This window comes from Oncorhynchus gorbuscha, linkage group LG08 (genome assembly GCF_021184085.1).
Source record: "Oncorhynchus gorbuscha isolate QuinsamMale2020 ecotype Even-year linkage group LG08, OgorEven_v1.0, whole genome shotgun sequence".
NCBI lineage: Eukaryota > Metazoa > Chordata > Actinopteri > Salmoniformes > Salmonidae > Oncorhynchus > Oncorhynchus gorbuscha.
The window spans coordinates 24,227,236-24,248,709 of record NC_060180.1 but is presented as its reverse complement, the minus strand read 5'-3'; the positions used below and the strand labels follow the sequence as shown (position 1 = coordinate 24,248,709).

Sequence of the window (21,474 nt, the reverse complement as noted above, 5' to 3'; positions counted from 1 at the left end):
GCCAATTCAGGACAGACGTCCTTACCTCAAACAATGGAAAACACAAATAGCATGGCAATTTCTTTGAACTGCTCGGTTTGATGTCGGGTCACTTCCTGTTCAAAGCTGCCAATTATATGGATTGGAGGATTTTAAAAACATCCATTATCATGTCGCCTTCCCAATATTATCCTGAATTCATTTAGCTATTCCAGAAACCAGAAGGTCATGTTTGGGTTGTCTGTTCTGCCTAGTTGTCCTTGTTGACACTAGATGGTTTCTAATGAAAGTGAGGGACTTAATCCCACAATAAACCTTGGCTGCAGCCAACCCAATCTGGTGGTCCCAAAACCCACGTGGAGTTCCAGGAGTAGCCTCTGGAACTGCCGATCTGCAGCCAACAAGGCAGAGTGACTTCTTGGCACTGACAGAAACATGGATCACCACAGATAACACTGCTACTCCTAAAATCTCTTCGTCCGCCCACGTGTTCTCGCACACCCCGAGAGCTTCTGGTCAGCGGGGTGGTGGCATAGGGATCCTTATCTCTCCCATGTGGTCATTCTCTCTTTCTCCCCTTACCCATCTGTCTATCGCCTCCTTTGAATTTCATGCTGTCACAGTTACCAGCCCTTTCAAGCTTAACATCCTTATCATTTATCGCCCTCTCCAGGTCCCCTCGGAGAGTTCATCAATGAGCTTGAAGGACGGGTCACCTCTCACAGTTCTGGCGACTTTAAACCTTTGACTCATTCCTCTCTGCCTCCTTCTTTCCACTCCTCTCCTCTTTTGACCTCACCCTCTCACCTTCCCCCTACTCACAAGGCAGGCAATACGCTCGACCTCATCTTTACTAGATGCTGTTCTTCCACTAACCTCATTGCAACTTCCCTCCAAGTCTCCGACCACTACCTTGTATCCTTTTCCCTCTCGCTCTCATCCAACACTTCCCACACTGCCCCTACTCGGATGGTATGCGCCGTCCCAACCTTCGCTCTCTCTCCCCCGCTACTCTCTCCTCTTCCATCCTATCATCTCTTCCCTCTGCTCAAACCTTCTCCAACCTATCTCCTGATTCTGCCTCCTCAAATGTCCCCTATCTTCCATGGCTTGCGACTCAATTCCGGAAGGCCGAGGAAATGGATCCTGCGGACCTGGCATCCTTTCACTCCCTCCTCTCTACATTTTCCTCCTCTGTCTCTGCTGCTAAAGCCACTTTTACCACTCTAAATTCCAAGCATCTGCCTCTAACCCTAGGAAGCTCTTTGCCACATTCTCCTCCCTCCTGAATCCTCCTCCCCCTCCCCCCCTCCTCCCTCTCTACAGATGACTTCGTCAACCATTTTGAAAGAAGATCGATGACATCCGATCCTCGTTTGCTAAGTCAAACAACACCGCTGGTTCTGCTCACACTGCCCTACCCTGTGCTCTGACCTCTTTCTCCCCCTCTCTCCAGATGAAATCTGTTTGGTCTTGTGACGGCCGGCCGCCCAACAACCTGCCCGCTCGACCCTATCCCCTCCTCTCTTCTCCAGACCATTTCCGGAGACCTTCTCCCTTACCTCACCTCGCTCATCAACTTATTGACCGCTGGACGTCCCTTCCATCTTCAAGAGAGCGAGAGTTGCACCCCTTCTGAAAAAACCTACACTCGATCCCTCCGATGTCAACAACTACAGACCAGTATCCCTTCTTTCTTTTCTCTCCAAAACTCTTGAACGTGCCGTCCTTGGTCAGCTCTCCCGCTATCTCTCTCAGAATGACCTTCTTGATCCAAATCAGTCAGGTTTCAAGACTAGTCATTCAACTGAGACTGCTCTTCTCTGTATCACGGAGGCGCTCCGCACCGCTAAAGCTAACTCTCTCCTCTGCTCTCATCCTTCTAGACCTATCGGCTGCCTTCGATACTGTGAACCATCAGATCCTCCTCTCCACCCTCTCCGAGTTGGGCATCTCCGGCGCGGCCCACGCTTGGATTGCGTCCTACCTGACAGGTCGCTCCTACCAGGTGGCGTGGCGAGAATCTGTCTCCTCACCTTCTCACCACTGGTGAGGGCTCTGTTCTAGGCCCTCTCCTATTCTCGCTATACACCAAGTCACTTGGCTCTGTCATTCACATGGTCTCTCCTATCATTGCTATGCAGACGACACACAATTAATCTTCTCCTTTCCCCTTCTGATGACCAGGTGGCGAATCGCATCTCTGCATGTCTGGCAGACATATCAGTGTGGATGACGGATCACCACCTCAAGCTGAACTTCGGCAAGACGGAGCTGCTCTTCCTCCCGGGAAGGACTGCCCGTTCCATGATCTCGCCATCACGGTTGACAACTCCATTGTGTCCTCCTCCCAGAGCGCTAAGAACCTTGGCGTTCCTGGACAACAAACTGTCGTTCTCAACTAACATCAAGGCGGTGGCCCGTTCCTGTAGGTTTACAATCAGGTCCTAATCCAGGCACTTGTCATCTCCCGTCTGTGCCTCGCTGTTGGCTGGGCTCCCTGCCTGTGCCATTAAACCCCTACAACTCATCCAGAACGCCGCAGCCCGTCTAGTGTTCAACCTTCCCAAGTTCTCTCACGTCACCCCGCTCCTTATAACTTGCCTACGGAGCTGTGAGGGGAACGGCACCTCAGTACCTCCAGGCTCTGATCAGGCCCTACACCCAAATAAGGGCACTGCGTTCATCCACCTCTGGCCTGCTCGCCTCCCTACCACTGAGGAAGTACAGTTCCCGCTCAGCTCAGTCAAAACTGTTCGCTGCTCTGGCTCCCAATGTTTCACGACGCCAGGACAGCGGAGACCTTCCGGAGACACCTGAAACCCCACCTCTTTAAGGAATACCTAGGATAGGATAAAGTAATCCTTCTCACCCCCCCCTTAAAATATTTAGATGCACTATTGTAAAGTGGTTGTTCCACTGGATGTCATAAGGTGAATGCACCAATTTGTAAGTCGCTCTGGATAAGAGCGTCTGCTAAATGACTTAAATGTAATGTAATGTAAATGATTGTGATCAGATTTCCTGATCACCTCCAGAGGTAGTCGGAGACCCATTGTGTCTGGATATAAGGATCTGGACAGTGAAACCATTTAAATCATAAGATTATATTGCCTTCTAAAATCATTGACAGGTGGCACCATTGTCTTATGGCAGACATTTTTCTTCAAATTAAATATTATTTTGAAAGAATATCTGTAAAATAATGTGCATACGGGGAGGGACCAGGAAATCTGGTCACAATGCAGACACAGCAGATGGATGATGTAAGTGACACATGTTTGAAAATGTGGGCACAATCGTAATGTGGACAAGAACAGGACACATGTTAGAAGCAGGTATAAATGGTGCTAGGCATTGTGGTCAGCCTAACCCCCTTTCATTGACTCAGGACCTAAAAGAGGCGTCGTGCTAAGTCCTCACTATGGGGAATATGTTACAGATCAGAGTGTTGTTATGATGACCATGAGGGATTGTAAAATAAGATGTGCTTTATTGTTCATTAACTTGCAGAGAACTTAAATGTGTATTTATGATCATACGCCAACCCCCTGAGACAAACACACCCCGAGGGAATGGAAGCAATGGGTCATCCGCAGTGCAGCGCCTCTGGAGCAATTGTAGGGGGTTTAGGGCCTTGTGCAAGGATGATGGTAACTAGGATGATGCCAGAAACTCTCTGGCTCGCTTCTCTAACCACTAGGCTACCAGTGGCTGGCTATAGTGTACACCTGACCACAGCCTACAGCGATGATGCATCCACCAGAAATGTTTGTAAGGTTTTAAATGATATCAAACTCAACTGTTTATATTTTCCAGTGATGAAGACATGGATGTCTCATGGTATGGCGGGGATTGCAAAATGGGTCAACTTTGAGCACCTTTAATTTCCTGAATGTTTTGGCATTCATGTCCAAAAAGTAACTTTCTGAGCACTTCTTCCATTGGCAAACATGTAACAACAGTGTTGTTTAAATCCAAAGGGATGCTGTCAAAAAGGGATTGAATTCCAAATGGATTTACCCACTTACAGGACCGGGCTTATAGCCCATTAATAGGGATGTCTTTCTGTCAGCCTCAAAGTGTTCTCCTTAGTCCCCTGCACAATGACAACGTCAATAAGAGCCCTGCACTTGAAACACTTGAGCCGCTCATATGTGTCCCAAGCTGAAGACAAGGACGTGAAGTGTTGGAAGGTTTAATCTGATGTTCTAAGATAATGCCATTATGGATATATTTGGGAATATAGCGAGAATGCAGACATTATGAACTGACATCTATACAGGGCAATGGAACGAGTGAGATACATAGCGATGTCTCAAAAGACGTCAAGAACAAGTACTCCCTGATTTTTTTAATTTTTTTAAATATTTTTTTATCTCATAGCAATCTGATGAGAATGTAATGTGGTTTCAGACAATCGGAGCATCCAGGACCAAAACAATCTATTGTAAAAAAATAATTTTTAAACACAACTACTTGGCCTACCTTCCACAGGCCTGATTCCTATCAAGGCTATGGTCTATGTTAGTGTAACCTGAGTCCAACATTATCCCGTGTTAGTTTTTTTCGGTGACAGTAAGGATAGGTAGTGATAAGAATAGCCCTTTCGTGGTGTGACACTGGCTGCTCCGCTAATGTTGAATGTGCAGCATGCCAGCTATGTGCATGTGATGGATGACTGAACTGCATTTCCCCCCTCACTCACGAGTGCATAACACAGCAGATAGTGTGGAGGCACAACAGCCTGCCAGACAGGCTGCCAGCAGAGAGAGAGGAGGGACAAACTGGGGTAGGCAGAAGTACAAAGGGCTGGATTCAATCTGTAGTGCCGAAGATCGGACGTTTTTAGGAAATGTTCAATAGAGCCGAGATATGCATTGTTTAACGTGAATGCAGTCTCCGTGAAAACACTGGTTTTATATTTCAATCCCGCTATAACGCCATTCTTCTACGGATTGAATCAAACCCTTAGTCAACCAGCGTTGCAATGCAGATTAATATTGTTTAGTTTCCCTGGTTAGTGTCTCTACAAATTGACTAAGGTAAAACAAATGTTTTTGATAATGGTGGGCCTATTTGTCTGGCAATAGTAAGAGATGCGTTTGTGGGTAAATGTAGTCAAGTGCATTTGACAACGAAATCAGGGTTTTTTCTTTACTCGGGTGGAAAATAAGCAACATGATCACCCAGTGTCACGTGCATTCTATCAGACAGTAGAAGTGGGGGGACTAGGGAGTCATAAAAAGGCTGGATGACACTGTTGGACGATCTAGAAGACATTGCGGAAGAAGAGACCGTGGGCCCTGCCCATGTTGGCCTCCGTCCCCAGACGGTGACCCATCTGCCAGGACGGCTCATAAGTCCCCGGTCCTGGAGTCCTCTGCCAAACAAGGTCAACAAACAAACACTCACTAAAAAAAGCACAGCTAGCTCGGTCTCCACGTATCATTACTGTGGGAGAGAGAATAGCATACCATACCAAGCATTAAAAATGACTGTTTCTGTTTACATTTTTATAACTATCTGAAGTGACATTATGCGAAGGTGTGTGTGTGTGTGTGTGTGTGTGTGTGTGTGTGTGTGTGTGTGTGTGTGTGTGTGTGTGTGTGTGTGTGTGTGTGTGTGTGTGTGTGTGTGTGTGTGTGTGTGTGTGTGTGTGTGTGTGTGTGTGTGTGTGTGTGTGTGTGTGTCACTCACCGAGCGCACACTGTGAAGACGGGGCACAGTGGATCTGAAACAGGACGTGACTCCTATGGTCGGGCCCGTCCTTATGTTGTAATGTCCAGGAGCAGGGCCCTCTCTCTGAACACAAACAGAAACCATTTGATTCACATATTTACAATAGGCTAACTCACTCACACAGGCAAAGAAAACTGCTCAGCGGGACCACGGTTTAATGGTTGTCTTGAGGATTATTTACTGGCACGAATCCTGATTGCATAAGTATTCAAGGTCTAAAGCTGGAAATTGGATCAGTGAGGCAGTTCATATTGTATGGCTTATTTATACTTGATCCACGGCATATATGTTATATGAATTATGTGAGGTTCAAACTACTTTATTTCAATAGCTTCCAGCTCTCATTTTCCCCTGCTGCCCACTAACACACAGTGTTGGCCACAAGCAGAAAATAGCACACAGCCTATCCTAGCCTTTCCCGTTCCTGACATAAAACGTTTTTACGTCGCTGAGCCAGTAATCCATCCCCAGCCCTCCTGATGCGGTGATTCATAGCACAAAGAACGAGAGAAGAAGTAGAAAGAAAGCAGCCTTTCTATGTCCCTGAGCTCAGACTAGCTGGCTATAGCTATCATTATTTGTCATTTGATTGCGCTGGGCAAGTTCACTTGATCCAACCCCCCCCCCCCCCCCACACACACACACACACACACACCCGCCTGCCCGCCAGCCCTCAGGGGAGCTGATCTGCGGCGAAGGTGTTAATGCAGGTGTATTTCACAGGAGCTTTTAGAAAGGACACAGAGGACCAAAGCACATTCGCCTGCCCATGATGAGCTGTCCTGGTGATCTGCCTCTGTGCAAGGCGCCTGGCCTACTTTTCGCCGCTGTCGGAGTGAGCGCCACATTCTCCCGGTGTGGCACAGATAACTGGCCCATGCCGCACATTAATTATGTGTGTCAAGAAGGACCATGCCGCAGCGAAGGTCCTCGACACCTCTATTCCCATAGATACGCCACGTGTGCATAGTGCAGATACCCCGAGCTGTTCTCTTCGACCACAAAACTTTATCAGAAGCCATGGCCAAACAATAACGATTTTATATAGATGATCCCAGATAGGAATAAATAAAATAAAGTGGAAATAAAGTCTCCAAACATGGTTTGTTCGGAGTTGCATCTGCACAGACACTGCACAGTGCACACAAACAAATCTGGGGCACAGTTAGGCCTGAGGATGAAGAAATTAAGTCAAATCACGAGAAAAAAACAACCCCCCTCTTTGTTGGGTTTGCAATGCCTTAAACCCTGGGGATATTGCTATGTGAATATGTGAAAATCTATTTCACATTTGGAGCCTGCAAAGAGAAATCACAAAAAAAATCCTCCGTTGCTCATTTCAATGAGATTGATAGGGATTCGCTGGCTGACTATTTTCAGTGTAAAACATTAAGACTCTGTGACCCTTGACCCCCTGATATATGGCGAACCTGCTTCAATTCGTCAAGCAGACAGCTGTCTGAATGGCTGTGGCTACAAATATGATTGCCACGGGACGTGTTGAACTGTTTAACCTTTGACAATAAACTTGCTTTGGACTAGCCCTGACACACCACTAGCGGTGAAAAAAGCTCCCTACTACATAGAAATGGCACCCTTGAGATGTCCCAACACATTTCCTTCTCTGTTAACGCGAAGAGAGCTGCCAACACTGCTCAAATATGTGCAGACGCACATGCTGCACACTGCAGCACACACAGTGCAACCGAACATGAAACATTAATCAACACAGTGCCATAATAGGCATCAAACGCGGTCAGAGATAATATACCGTAGCCTCCATAACATACTGTAGGTCTCTAGCAGACTCGGTTATGGGTGTCATAACCAAACCGACTGAAAACACGTAGGTCTGCAGGCCTTTGTTGGCAACGTAATTGGCTTAGTCATAGCTAGTGGAGACTAGATACTCACAGGCAGAAAGCTGGCACGCTGCACTGCCGAACGAAACATCACGTGTCTGCAAGGAGAGAAGAGAGAGTGGTTCGAGAGGAGAATAGTTGCTGTAGAGAAGAGGCCAGACCTGTTGTGTGGTACTGGAAAGGAGAGGTCAGGTGGTTATTTGTACAGGAAAAAGATATCAAGGGGATGATTCATATATCAAGGAGATGAATCAGAGGCAGTCTGCTTGCTGTGATTCAAAGGATGAGTTGAAAGTGTAAAAATGATAATGATAGATTGTGCAGGACAGGTGCTTACTTGCAGGGTATCTTGGGCACTGGTTTCTGGGTCACATTGTAGTGACATGGTGAAAGGTCTATTTCCTGGACAAAGATGGACAATATAAAACATTCAGGTTAAAATGTCAAATATAAATGTGTTATTAGAAGACACATGAATGCGGATAACAGCCCCTTCTCCTCGCCTCCCCATCTCCTTTCCCCCACACCACACCACCTCCCCTGGTCCCCCTCCCCTTGTCCCCTTCCCATCCTCTCCCCACCTTGTCGCGGATACCCAGAGTGTAGTTTTCTGGGCGGGGGCAGCTCTTAAAGGAGTAGGAGGCCTGGCATTGGAGGGCCTCCTGGGTGGAGTCAGTGAAGCAATAGGCTCCCGGCAGCAGCAAGTCCCCCTTACGCATCTGCATCTTGGTGTCTCTCCCCGTACCCTTAAAGCCATACGTCATACGGACCGGGTTCAGGCCAGCCTCCTCAATAAAGTCCCGGATGTGGTAACTCCCAGGGATGGGCGTATCCTGGAGGGATGCGAATGAGAGGAAAATGTATTTTTTGAAAAGTCTCCTGCACCCATGATTTCCCGCATATACGGGAAAAGGAGATTGAGAGGGCATTTTTGGACAGCATCATCTTTAAATGCACTGGATAGAGAGTTTTATCTAATCTTTTAATATTACATAAATTCTACATAATTCCATAATATTAATAGTAGAACTGTGTGAAGATGCTTGACTGAAACCAACTGTTGTAGTTAACCCTCACTGAAAATACCTACTTTCAAAGTACCCATCCACCATCTGCCTCTGTCAGACTGGTCCCCTTTCTCATTGCCCTGTAGATGCAAGATAGACCAAACAGTAAAAAAGGCTTGTTTATGGACAGTATTTTTAGGAATACGTGACAAAATAACCGACTTAATTTATTTCTACATCTACCTCTACATTTTAGTGACATTTTAGTCATGAATACCTATAGCTACTGTATTTCTTTGCCAAGAGGCTGAATCCAACTTCAGTGTACAGTCATAATATCCTATGACTGCCAACTCCTCCTGACTGCAAAGATGATAACACCACACAGGCTATTTCTGCTCTCAACGAACCTCTTTTCTCATGACAAAGATACAAAATAACACTGACTAGTCTCAAGCTTACCCTCTCCTCTGTCCTGCATGATGCATCATCGCGGGGTATGTCACTAACTTTGGACATATTTTTTCCTACGGTCATTGTTTTCCCAGTACTGTGTGTATATGCACTTCGCCGTCGGCTGGTTGCTCTCACAGAGATAAAGTTACAGCTTCTCAGACCGTGACTGTTACTAGTAGCAGCCCCACCAACAATCCATTTTTCAACAGGCTGACACTGTGAGATGCAGCGGACACTGTGTGACCCAGGTCAAAGTTTAAGATGTTGATAATGACACAAATGAATATTGTCATAGTTACTGTGCCAGTGTTCCCTTTGTAACGTCACACGGGCCTACTGCACGACCAGGTTAAAAATGTGTCATAAATGGTTTCCTAGTGGCATGTCACAATAGGATAATATGTTATGGTGTGACAATTATCTTTATGCTACTTTTTGGCAGGTTAGTTGTAATCCCATCTGGATCTTTAAATAAGTGTGAATGGCTGTGCTTAGACAGTCAGCCCAATTCTGATATTCTTTTCACTAATCGGTATTTTGACCAATCAGATCAGCTCTGAAAAAGATATGATGTGATTGGTCAAAATACCAATTTGTGAAAAACAGATCAGAATTGGGTTGCCTGTCTAAACGCGGCCACAGACTATCTGTGAGAATGAGTGGTATGCAGCTATTACTAGATGCATAGCACACTTCTACCCAACAAACTTGGGTGGTCATATAGACACATCATGTATGTATGAAAACCCATCATAAAATAAAGTTAGTAGTTCTTATTAGACATTATATCAGATTTCTTCTCAGAGGTTTATGGCCAGGTTGAATAACTCAAGTAAGGGGCCCCCTATATTATAAGCACTTGTCTCTAGTGGCCTAGTCCAAACTTTCTTCGCCTCATAGCACATACAGCTGAGTGATATGCAGTGTAAGTGCTGTGCAACACACTATGAACCAGAACTTAAAAACATAATCTAGATTGGAGAGCCTGCTAAGATATTTGTGGGAGCAGTAGCAAAATGTTCTGCCCCGTTGCTAAGCTACATGGAGCATATGATTTCAAGTAGCCAGGATTTCATGTTTACACTGCTTGTCAAGGGAGTCTCATGTCATGTGTCAAGTTTCATGTTTTTAATGTCACATGCACAGTGAAAGGCCTTTATTGTAAGCTCTAACCCCAACGATGCATTAATAAATAACAATGTAAGACTAAAAATAACAGGGTAGAACAAAAACACACAATAAGAAATAATATAAGAAATGAGAAGAACACGATAAAGTAAGTAAACATACTATACACAGGGTCAGTTCCAGTACCATATTTACAATGTGCAGGGATAGTGGATCGATAGAGGTAGATATGTATAGAGGTAAGGTGACTAAGCATCAGGATATATGAGAAACGGAGTAGCAGCAGCCTATATGATGATTGTATGTGAGTGGGTGTGTGTCGAGTCAGTATAAATGTATGTGCGTTTTATGTGTGTGTGTCAGCAAATTATAGAGTGAGTGTTTGTATTTGTGTTGGAGTATCAGTGTGCATAACGTGTAGGGCCCTGTGAGTGTATAGATGTAATCGGTGTGAAATGGCTAGCTATTTAGCAATGCACGCTAACAGTGTTTCAATCGGTGATGTCACATGCTCTGAGACCTTGACGTAGCTGTTGGGGGGAAAGATAACGATGCTTTGAAGGTGACTATTGTCACTGGGGCAAGAGGAGGGACGCAAGACACACGGATACATAGAGACAGTGCAAAATCAAGAATAAAATGGCAGGGAGCTCGGCCTCAGTGATGTTATTCGGCAGTCCGCACCACCCTCTGTAGAGCCATGCGATCGAGGGAGGTGCTATTGCCATACCAAACAGTGATGCAGCCAGTCAAAATGCTCTCAATGGTACAGCTATAGAACTTCAGAACCTGTGTGTGATTTGGACACCGAGGAACTTGAAGCTCTCGACCAGCTCCACTGCAGCCCCGTCGATGTGGATGATGGTGTTGTAGTCGTGAGTGAACAGGTAGTACAGGAGGGGACTAAGTACACACCCCTGTGGGGTCCCCGTGTTGAGGGTCAGTGTGGCGGAGGTGATGTTGCCTACCCTCACCACTCGGGGTTGGCCCGTCAGAAAGTCCACAATCCAGTTGCAGAGGGAAGTGTTCAGTCCCAAGGTCCTAAGCTTGGTGATGAGCTTGGAGGGGACAATGGATTTGAACGCTGAGATGTAGCCAATGCAACAGCATTGTCATATAGGTATTGCTCTTATCTAGGTGGTTGAGGGCAGTGTGGAGTGCAATTGATATGGCGTTGTCTATGGATCTGTTGGGGCAGTATGCAAATTGGAGTGGGTTTAGGGTGTCTGGAATGATGGAGTTGGTGTGTGCCATAACCAGCCTCTCAAAGCACTTACGGATGCTACATGACGGTAGTCATTGTGGCATGAAGCCTTAGAGTTCACCCTGGAATATCATCGGGCCTGCGGCAGTGGCGGTTGGTGCCGTTTAAGATGAGGGAGGATGATATACAGTGGGGCAAAAAAGTATTTAGTCAGCCACCAATTGTGCAAGTTCTCCCACTTAAAAATATGAGAGAGGCCTGTAATTTTCATCATAGGTACACTTCAACTATGACAGACAAAATGAGAAAAAAATCTAGAAAATCACATTGTAGGATTTTTAATGAATTTATTTGCAAATTATGGTGGAAAATAAGTATTTGGTCACCTACAAACAAACAAGATTTCTGGCTCTCACAGACCTGTAACTTCTTCTTTAAGAGGCTCCTCTGTCCTCCACTCGTTACCTGTATTAATGGCACCTGTTTGAACTTGTTATCAGTATAAAATACACCTGTCCACAACCTCAAACAGTCACACTCCAAACTCCACTATGGCCAAGACCAAAGAGCTGTCAAAGGACACCAGAAACAAAATTGTAGACCTGCACCAGGCTGGGAAGACTGAATCTGCAATAGGTAAGCATCTTGGTTTGAATAAATCAACTGTGGGAGCAATTATTAGGAAATGGAAGACATACAAGACCACTGATAATCTCCCTCGATCTGGGGCTCCACGCAAGATCTCACCCCGTGGGGTCAAAATGATCACAAGAATGGTGAGCAAAAATCCCAGAACCACACAGGGGGACCTAGTGAATGACCTGCAGAGAGCTGGGACCAAAGTAACAAAGCCTACTATCAGTAACACACTACGCCGCCAGGGACTCAAATCTTGTAGTGCCAGACGTGTCCCCCTGCTTAAGCCAGTACATGTCTAGGCCCATCTGAAGTTTGCTAGAGAGCATTTGGATGATCCAGAAGAAGATTGGGAGAATGTCATATGGTCAGATGAAACCAAAATATAACTTTTTGGTAAAAACTCAACTCGTCGTGTTTGGAGGACAAAGAATGCTGAGTTGCATCCAAAGAACACCATACCCACTGTGAAGCATGGGGGTGGAAACATCATGCTTTGGGGCTGTTTGTCTGCAAAGGGACCAGGACGACTGATCCGTGTAAAGGAAAGAATGAATGGGGCCATGTATCGTGAGATTTTGAGTGAAAACCTTCTTCCATCAGCAAGGGCATTGAATATGAAACGTGGCTGGGTCTTTCAGCATGACAATGATCCCAAACACACCGCCCGGGCAACAAAGGAGTGGCTTCGTAAGAAGCATTTTAAGGTCCTGGAGTGGCCTAGCCAGTCTCCAGATCCATAGACAATCTTTGGAGGGAGTTGAAAGTCCTGGTTGCCCAGCAACAGCCCCAAAACGTCACTGCTCTAGAGGAGATCTGCATGGAGGAATGGGCCAAAATACCAGCAACAGTGTGTGAAAACCTGGTGAGGACTTACAGAAAATGTTTGACCTCTGTCATTGCAACAAAGGGTATATAACAAAGTATTGAGATAAACTTTTGTTATTGATCAAATACTTATTTTTCCACCATAATTAGCAAAAAAATTCATTAAAAATCCTACAATGTGATTTTCTGGATTTATTTCCCTCATTTTGTCTGTCATAGTTTAAGTGTACCTATGATGAAAATTGCAGGCCCCTCTCATTTTTTTTAAGTGGGAGAACTTGCACAATTTATGGCTGACTAAATACTTTTTTGCCACACTGTATATATTTTTTATGAGCATGGCCTTATTTCTATATCAGCATATTGGATGACTGTCAATCGATAGGTTTAGGCTACTACATGAATCGTAGACTGTTCTCTCTGCTACAGCACGGCAAACGTTACCAGAGTGCCAAGTCTAGGTCCAAAAGGCTCCTTAACAGATTCCACCACCAAGTCATAAGACTGCTGAACAATTAATCATATGGCTATCCGGACTATTTAAAATGTTCAACAGAATCGGCATAGTGAATACACCGCTGATCACACACAAACACAGTTCACTTTCATAGCAGCCACATAAAAACAACATGATCACTGCTCGTTGAATATATAATTTGCAACTATCTATGCGCTCTCCTCTCACCTTTTCCCTTCAATTGTGGACTTCAATGCACAACACATCAGCTGTCTGTGACCAGTCGAAAAAACCTTTTCAAACCTTAATACTTGGTATTTTAATATCATGACCACTAACAGCCACACACAGCCTACATGATTGTCATGTCATAGTCAACATACTAGAACTAACACGTTAGTAAACCCGCTACAATCATGCAGTACGGTGTACAGTCAGAAAGCAGTATATCAGTTACAACGGCTGGCCCCAGTGGCAATAAATTCATAAAACCAAAAGCTTCCTTTGACTTCCAGTGTTGGCTATCCATAGCCGGCTAACTAGCTCAGCATCCCACTATGTTTGAGTAGGCTCAGCTAGATAGCTGCATTCACTAGCTAAGTGAAAGTTTAAAAAAAATTACAACCAAGCTCTCTCGCTTCTCTTGAAATTTTCACAACTGCTCAAATACTGTCTTTCTCTTGAGTGAAATAATCACCACACTTTATGCACTGCAGTGCTAGCTAGCTTATGCTTTCAGTACTATATTCATTATCTGATCCTTTGATTAGGACATGTCAGTTCATGCTGCAAGAGCTTATGCTGCAACATCCTCCCGAAGTTGTCATAATTACTATGTAAGTCTATGGAAGGGGGGTGAGAACCATGAGCCTCCTACGTTTATCGTATTTAAGTCAATGTAACCAGAGGACGGAAGCTAGCTGTCCTCTAGCTACACCATGGTGCTACCCTACAGAGTGCTGCAGAGGCTAATGTAGACCTTTATTTCAAGTGTTTAAATTGTGACAATTATATTTGGTATAGTATTATCTAAAAAGGTTCACTTTAATGTTTCTCATTTATGAAATTCACCGAGTCCTCTCCTTCCTCTGAGCCTTCATTTGCCCACAGCCTTGGGGGTATTGACCTGATTAGACTTAACTCACTTTGGCCTCGGAGAGCAAGATCACCAAATCTTCTGGGTCGGCACAATGTTAGGAGACTAAAAAAGGAACACACGATCCAATGTTTAATCTTGTCAAATCTGTCAAGACCATCTGCAGATTTGAATCTCATTAAACTGTGTAGTCACACATTCAACACCTGAGAAGGAAAAACAAGTTTATGATAATTTTTAGAGCCGTTATCACCATATAGCCTTTCAAGGTGAGAAACAAGTGTCAAATACATTTTTTGTGCACTTAGTCAAGTACAGAGGTTGGTCATAAGACTTGGGGTTCTCAAAGTATGTTACTGTGAGGAATCCTATTGCCTTGCTGGCAAAGAGCAACCTTTCCAGGCCCACTTGTCAAAGTGCTGTATGGTAATTCCTGATTGACCGTTGATAACTAGAACTTCAGTAAGTCACCATGCAGGGTGACCAGTACAGAGGATCAAGAAGCACAGGTGAGTTACACAATAGCTTTATTTCATCTTCAAACTTAGCATCTCTGCAAATTAACAAATTCAACATTTAACAAATGAGCGCTGTTCCATTTACAGCCTTAGTGCCAACATGCATACCTGCGAGTCAAGCATCTCATGAAGACTTGTGCCAAAGACACGAGGCAGTCTACTTCTGCCTAGTACCAAGCCAATATGATCAGATAATGCAGCCAGTTAGCAAAAGACCTGGACAGTAAATTGATAAATATAATCCTTTGATCCATCAAGTCAATTTATTTTTAAAGGAGTACAAATTTGATCAGAGCTTAGCTGAATGTTAAGAGGCATTGGCTGAGACATTCTGTGCGCATGGAATTTACCTGATCACTTTAGTAAATATCTTTCATATCAAGGCCTATGCAAAATTAATGTTTATCAAAACAAACAGCTTTCCTTCATACAAAAGATCACTATTACACAACAATCCATTACGGTTGAGAAAAGACAATTTTCAAATCTGGGTAAATTGTAAATTTTATTGGAAAACAAAAATATACAACTTGGAATGGATTATTTGAAGCATGGCCAAAGGCCATAAAAAAGTAGTGAGTAAAACATTAAAAAGCATAGTAAGATTAAAACAAAGTAATTTTCTGGTAAAGAACAGCAGATACAAAAAGAGTTTAAGTGTACCTACAAGATACACCTGTGTAGTTTTTTAAAATTCTTTGCAGTAGTGCAATGCTGAGAGATTTCCATATACACTTTGTCCGTAGTCCATGCACTGTTACTCCTCTAGGCCATTTCCATGGCAACATAGCTGCCCCAAGTGACAGGTCACCAATGTTGCCACGTGTCCAGAACGGAGCAGACGTGACGATTCTAAACGCTCGCCAACCCCTGGGGCTGCGACAGGCACCCGTTTGTACAACCACACCGTCACTCCAAAACACGAGGACAGCAAAAGAAAGGGACACGGGGACTCGGAGCCTATGCAGTTTACATGCAGTTCCTTTGGACAGCAGGGAGGGGGGGAGATATTAAGATTTTACAGATAAATTCCACAGAAAAAAAAGGCAAGTTATTTATACAACATCTGTACTACGGTCTTCACTTCGCCGTCATCATTTGTACGAACTCTGCAAGGGAGAGAAATAAAGAGCCAATGTTACTCGTTCTATGTCCAAAAGTGAGTTCTTCCATCCATTTAATTCATATTTTGTACCAACCTTCATAATTGACCTGGCCATCACCATCAATGTCTGCTTCTCGGATCATCTCGTCAACTTCCTCATCGGTCAGCTTCTCCCCAAGGTTTGTCATCACATGGCGCAGCTCAGCAGCACTTATGTAACCGTTCCCATCCTAGAGCAGAGCACACGTTGGTTGAAGAGCACTAACCCAAACGTTGTCAGGACGAAGGCAGATGGGAGTGTTACCTTGTCAAAGACACGGAACGCTTCTCTGATCTCCTCCTCGCTATCTGTGTCCTTCATCTTTCTCGCCATCATGGTCAGGAACTCTGGGAAGTCTATCGTTCCATTACCTAGAGGGAACAAACGGGCTTAAAGAATATCTTGTGTGTAGTGCCATAAGGTGTTGCGTAAGAGCTGGCTCCTCACCATCAGCGTCCACCTCATTGATCATGTCCTGCAGCTCAGCCTCTGTGGGGTTCTGGCCCAGAGAGCGCATCACGGTTCCCAGCTCTTTGGTGGTGATGGTGCCGTCACCATCCTTATCAAAGAGCGAGAAAGCCTCTTTGAACTCTGCAGAGAGTGTGAAACAAACAGTGAGGTCCCCTGTTGGCAGTTCAAGAGGAAGACATGACACAGGAAACAAAGACCATTTGGGTGGGAAGAGAGAGAAAAAAGGCACTATTAAACTCAACATTAACAGGGAGAATTTGTTCTGAATAAATATCAACTCCTTGAAAACTCTGCATCAATACACCCCACCCTGAACCCTGTCAGCTCAACACCCAAAACCTAACATCACTCATGTTCCAGATGACAAACCAGCTAGCGGCATTAGCATAAGCGTTTGGGTGTTCCAACACAGACTGCTCCATTTGTTTACACACAAAGGACCGACGGCATGAACAAACAGCAAAGACAGGATAGGAAGCAGAATGAATGACAAGCTGTTTGCCAGGAGCTTTGTTGAGCAGTTGCGGCATGCAGCAGCTTGTCAGAGTTGTGAAAACCAAGACGTGGCCTGCAGTTGAAAGTACTTTGTGATAGAGGAAATTCCTTTGTTGCAGGGGTACTGGGTAATAAATACTTTCTGCCACTGTCAAGAAACCCTTATGGTCTACAAACAAAAACACCCTAATTGCCTCCACTATACCAAACAGAAAAAGCCTAAAAGTTGGTGAAGTCCTTTGAAATACACTGTACAAGACAGTATGTCAGGGGACACTTGCCTACAAATGACTATTTTCAAATGCTCTAGATAGGCAGCATGTCTTCAGCAAACACCATGAACCAGGATTTAGACTTTGAAAGCTTATACCAATAGGGATGTTAGTGGTTAACCACTGAAAAATACATTTGACCAGCCATACTTATCAGCCTATAGGTTATTTTTCATAATTGTGGCATTAAATTGGCACGTGTGTATTTGTTAGTCGTCATGCATTTTATTTACCAAATGCAAACAGAGCCTAGTTTGAAGAGGAATAGCCTATGATGTGTCCGACAGCTTGAGTAGCTCCTCAAAAAGCCTACTGGGGTGAAGTCTGCTTTTGTAAGCCCAGTCATTGCACAACAGATAATTTAAAATGCTATCATGTGTTAACTTGTGGCCACGATTATAAAGGACCCATTTTTACTTCTCAATGTCAACTCTTAAAGCAACCCTCCTAGTCAAATGCACAGGCTACCATGCGAAAAGCCATCCATAGAAACAATTTTATACAGACTTCCTCATGCCACTAACCAGCATGTCTGTCCTGTTATTGGTTTTCATAGCAACTTTCCTAGTCATTAAAAAAACCATAGTTGCTATTAGATTCCACCTCTTCAGTAGACTCATCTGTAACTGCTAGCATTAGTCTAAATTTAGACCAGGGTTCCACGAGTTGCATTTTGGCAATGTTTGAAATTGACAAATTGCATGCTCAATAATACCCGACTGTAAAACAAAGCCATTAAGTTCTTAATGAAAAACGTGCAGTACTTTTATGCATGCATAGTATCAGGGGAAGAGGAAAAGGTTGACTAAAAGTCCATTTCTACAGCCTTATTTTGAGTCTAAGCAGTTAGCAGTAAAAATGTGCTTCTCTTTACACCACTATGAAATATATCAGTCAGCATTTTCTGAAAGCTGAAGACCAAAACAGGTGTCATGTCAACTTAAGTGGCTAGTGAAGTGAAAAAAAACTACAACCGAGGCATGACTTCCCCATGATTCATCACTGTCCTGGAGGGGAGCCACTACAGGGAAATCTCAGAAGACCACACCAGTTGAAGTTCCTTGATACCGGCATTTATGGTAAGACTTTATTTTTACTGGCGGAAAAGGCACGATTGTAAGCATTCCTGTCATTAACTAGCTAGCCGCATTCCATTCAACAGCGAGAGGACACACCCATGTCAAAGGCTGCCGCCAGCACAGTCTGGCAGTTGAGCAAGGCATGGGACCTTAAGATCACTTTCTGATTACATCATTTGTGACATGGAAACCATAAAAATGCTAAGTGTGTCACGTTCCATGAGTGAGTCCTGTAGACTGGGGTTTAAGGCCTGTCTAATTCTTGTTTTATGACCAGCTTGTCCAACGAAAGCCTTAAAAGGCAAAAATATAAATCCAATGCCGGGTAGGTGGGGGGAGCCACAGTGGGCCACGTGTCAGGGTAGGGACCAGATGAATACAATGCTGTCTTACCGGCAATCTGCTCCTCTGTTAGCTGATCAGCCTGGGGGGGGAAAGGAGAGAATTTAAAACTGGGCCACATGTAAAGTAGCTAAGACTAGTTGACTACTGAGTCAACCTTAACGTTAGCTCTGGCCATCTACGAAGTTATGCTGCAGTTCTATGTATAGTCACATTAACCAACATTCAGAAATGCATATAGCTACTGCTAGCTATGAAGGAACGTAACTAACATTTCTTATCCAGCTTGCTACCCAATGCCAGAAGGAACCTTCAAACACAGATTAACTTTAGCATGATCTATACTTCAACCCTTGAGTGGCTGGGTTAGTAGTTAGCCAACTAGCTATAAAACACTCCTGGAAACTAAGTAAAAGTCACACATTTTTGCTGACGCGAGAGCATCGCAAAGACTAAGGTTCACGGAAACATTAGCTAACGTTACTTTAGCTACGTAAAGTTAGCTGTTCTATCGGCCGTGATCCATATGACGTTAGCTAGCTAGTTGCAGTAAGTTATCTAGTTACTGTAGCTAACATCTCAAGTAGTTCGCATGTTAGCCAGGTACCCCTATTTTACCTAGCCAGGTCGCTCATGTTTTGATGCCTAAAAGGTTGATTACATTGTAAATGAAAGCATTACCTAGCTACAGCAAATTGGCGGTAATATTTGCTAACGTTAAGTCTTTTCTAACCAGTTAGCTGGCTAATATAACAATCAACATTGCAGTGACTACCAGTTTGTACAATACTAAGAGATTACATTTCTGACTCACAACGCCGATACTTGTGAATTAATTTCTACGGCGACAAAACAAGGTTTGGACATTCAAACGCAGTATGGCTGCCAAGCAACCACTCATTTGTGAATAAAAACAAGTAAGGATAAACGCTGAAACATAAACGAGAAATAACGTGATTTGCTTCACTTACCATTGCGATATACCGAGTAACAGCGGGATATAGAAAACAATTATTTGGTCGCTAAACTTGCAACCTCGCGGAACGCACTGTCTGGCAGACAGTTTGACGCGCCTTTAACGGTTGTTCTTTAACTCCTCCCCCATGTGCTATCCCTCCGCCAACTTCGTTTCTCGTCATTTTCTCAATTAGTAAAATCACGCATTTATTAGCATTCAAACATGATATGAAATGTAAAATGACCTCGACTCTGTAAATATTTCCCCGACATTAATTTATATCCCAATATCTAAACAAAAAAGTGCCTGTAGCATACTGAACTAGCTAAGTGCGCATGTATACTTTCTGCTAGTCAGTGAAAAAGTACAAGACGTAGTTGGATGAAATAGCTAGCTCTGATTGGTGAGTTTGTACCTGCAATGCGTCACTGCTTGGATTTGGTCTGCGGCTGCATTGTAGTCCACACAGACATGGAATTGCCACAGGCACAGCATAGAAGACGTAGCAGTCTGTAGTGTAGGAATGATCTCGTAGATTGAATATCATACATAAGGCTGTAGATTGAAGTGACATGCATTCCGTTTCAGAGAGCTGCTCATTATAGTATACATTGCACAGACTCCAAGATCCACTTTTTCTGTTGGGGACCGTTTTCAAAAAAGGTAGTGCCACAGCTTTCAGAATCAACACATTTAATTATATTTTATTGCATCTCCAATTCAGTGAAACATGTTGGGAAAGAGATTCTAGATCAGGGGTGTCAAACTCGTGTTGCCCTAGGATGCCGCATCAGGTCTTTAATGAGGTCTAGAGGGCTGCACTGAAAATGTGTTATATTTCCTCACTGTCAAAATTTCAACCAACACAAACCCCTCTCTAATATAGCCCCACCAAGCCAAACAGAACTGACTCCAACCACACATGACCATCTTTTCCTCTTTGTAGTTTATTTAGTTTTCACTTAACTTATATTTTAGATAGGCTACTACCTATCTTTAATTTCCCTACTTTACATTTATTTAGGTCCTACAACAACTATCTTAAACATGCTATTTATCCCTTTAGCACTAAACTGTACGATAATTAATATAACTAACCCTTCCCCCTATTTGCTACCACTACCCTAATATGGGTTCTTATCCTCTAAACCAGTGGTTCCCAAACTTTTTATAGTCCTGTACCCCTTCAAACATTCAACCTCCAACTGCGTACCCCCTCTAGCACCAGGGTCAGCGCACTCTCAAATGTTGTTTTTTGCCATCATTGTAAGCCTGCCACACACACTATACAATACATTTATTAAACATAAGCATGGGTGTGAATTTCTCACAACCTGGCTCGTGGGAAGTGACAGAGAGCTCTTATAGGACTAGGGCACAAATAATAATAATCAATCATTTCTCTTTATTTAGCCATCTTACATATAAAACCTTATTTGTTCATCAAAAATTGTGAATAACTGTCACAGCCGTTAAAAGAAGAGGACCAACGTGCAGTGTGGTGAGCGTACATACTTTTAATAGTAGATGTCGCCAACAAAACAATAAACAATACCAAAACAAACCATGCCGCTTAAAGCTATGTGCCATCAAACAAAGTTAACTTCCCACAAAGAAAGGAGGGAAAAAGGGCTACCTAAGTATGGTTCCCAATCAGAGACAACGATAGACAGCTGTCCCTGATTGAGAACCATCCCGGCCAAAACATAGAAACATCAAATCATAGAAAACGAAACATAGAATGCCCACCCCAAATCACACCCTGACCAAACCAAATAGAGACATTAAAAGGCTCTCTA

The 21,474-nt window shown here is 43.9% G+C and overlaps 2 protein-coding genes across 2 annotated transcripts; both read right to left on the bottom strand.

Moving 5' to 3' along the window:
• Nucleotides 1-3,766: 3,766 nt before the first annotated feature.
• On the bottom strand, nucleotides 3,767-9,182 carry stpg4 (sperm-tail PG-rich repeat containing 4). The gene is made up of 7 exons (XM_046357909.1): nucleotides 9,053-9,182; nucleotides 8,674-8,730; nucleotides 8,165-8,416; nucleotides 7,921-7,985; nucleotides 7,636-7,681; nucleotides 5,680-5,784; nucleotides 3,767-5,362 (listed from the first exon to the last, which is right to left on the bottom strand). Exons 1-7 carry the CDS (start codon nucleotides 9,125-9,127, stop codon nucleotides 5,252-5,254), a joined length of 711 nt encoding a protein of 236 aa, XP_046213865.1. The 5' UTR covers nucleotides 9,128-9,182; the 3' UTR covers nucleotides 3,767-5,251.
• A 6,217-nt stretch (nucleotides 9,183-15,399) lies between these two features.
• calm2a (calmodulin 2a (phosphorylase kinase, delta)) lies at nucleotides 15,400-19,819 on the bottom strand. The gene is made up of 6 exons (XM_046358899.1): nucleotides 19,689-19,819; nucleotides 18,769-18,799; nucleotides 16,506-16,649; nucleotides 16,323-16,429; nucleotides 16,113-16,248; nucleotides 15,400-16,022 (listed from the first exon to the last, which is right to left on the bottom strand). The coding sequence occupies exons 1-6, from the start codon at nucleotides 19,689-19,691 to the stop codon at nucleotides 15,994-15,996; spliced, it is 450 nt and encodes a 149-aa protein (XP_046214855.1). The 5' UTR covers nucleotides 19,692-19,819; the 3' UTR covers nucleotides 15,400-15,993.
• Nucleotides 19,820-21,474: the final 1,655 nt, after the last annotated feature.

Coding starts and splice junctions, on each gene's coding strand:
- stpg4 (XM_046357909.1), bottom strand. CDS start 9,127: ATGACCGTAGGAAAAAATATGTCCAAAGTTAGTGACATACCCCGCGAT. Junction 8,417..8,673: donor GGTGGATGGGTACTTTGAAA/GTAGGTATTTTC, acceptor GCATCCCTCCAG/GATACGCCCATCCCTGGGAG. Junction 5,363..5,679: donor GTCTTCACAGTGTGCGCTCG/GTGAGTGACACA, acceptor CTTGTTTGGCAG/AGGACTCCAGGACCGGGGAC.
- calm2a (XM_046358899.1), bottom strand. Junction 16,650..18,768: donor AACAGAGGAGCAGATTGCCG/GTAAGACAGCAT, acceptor CACTCTCTGCAG/AGTTCAAAGAGGCTTTCTCG. Junction 16,023..16,112: donor TGGCCAGGTCAATTATGAAG/GTTGGTACAAAA, acceptor TCTCCCTTGCAG/AGTTCGTACAAATGATGACG.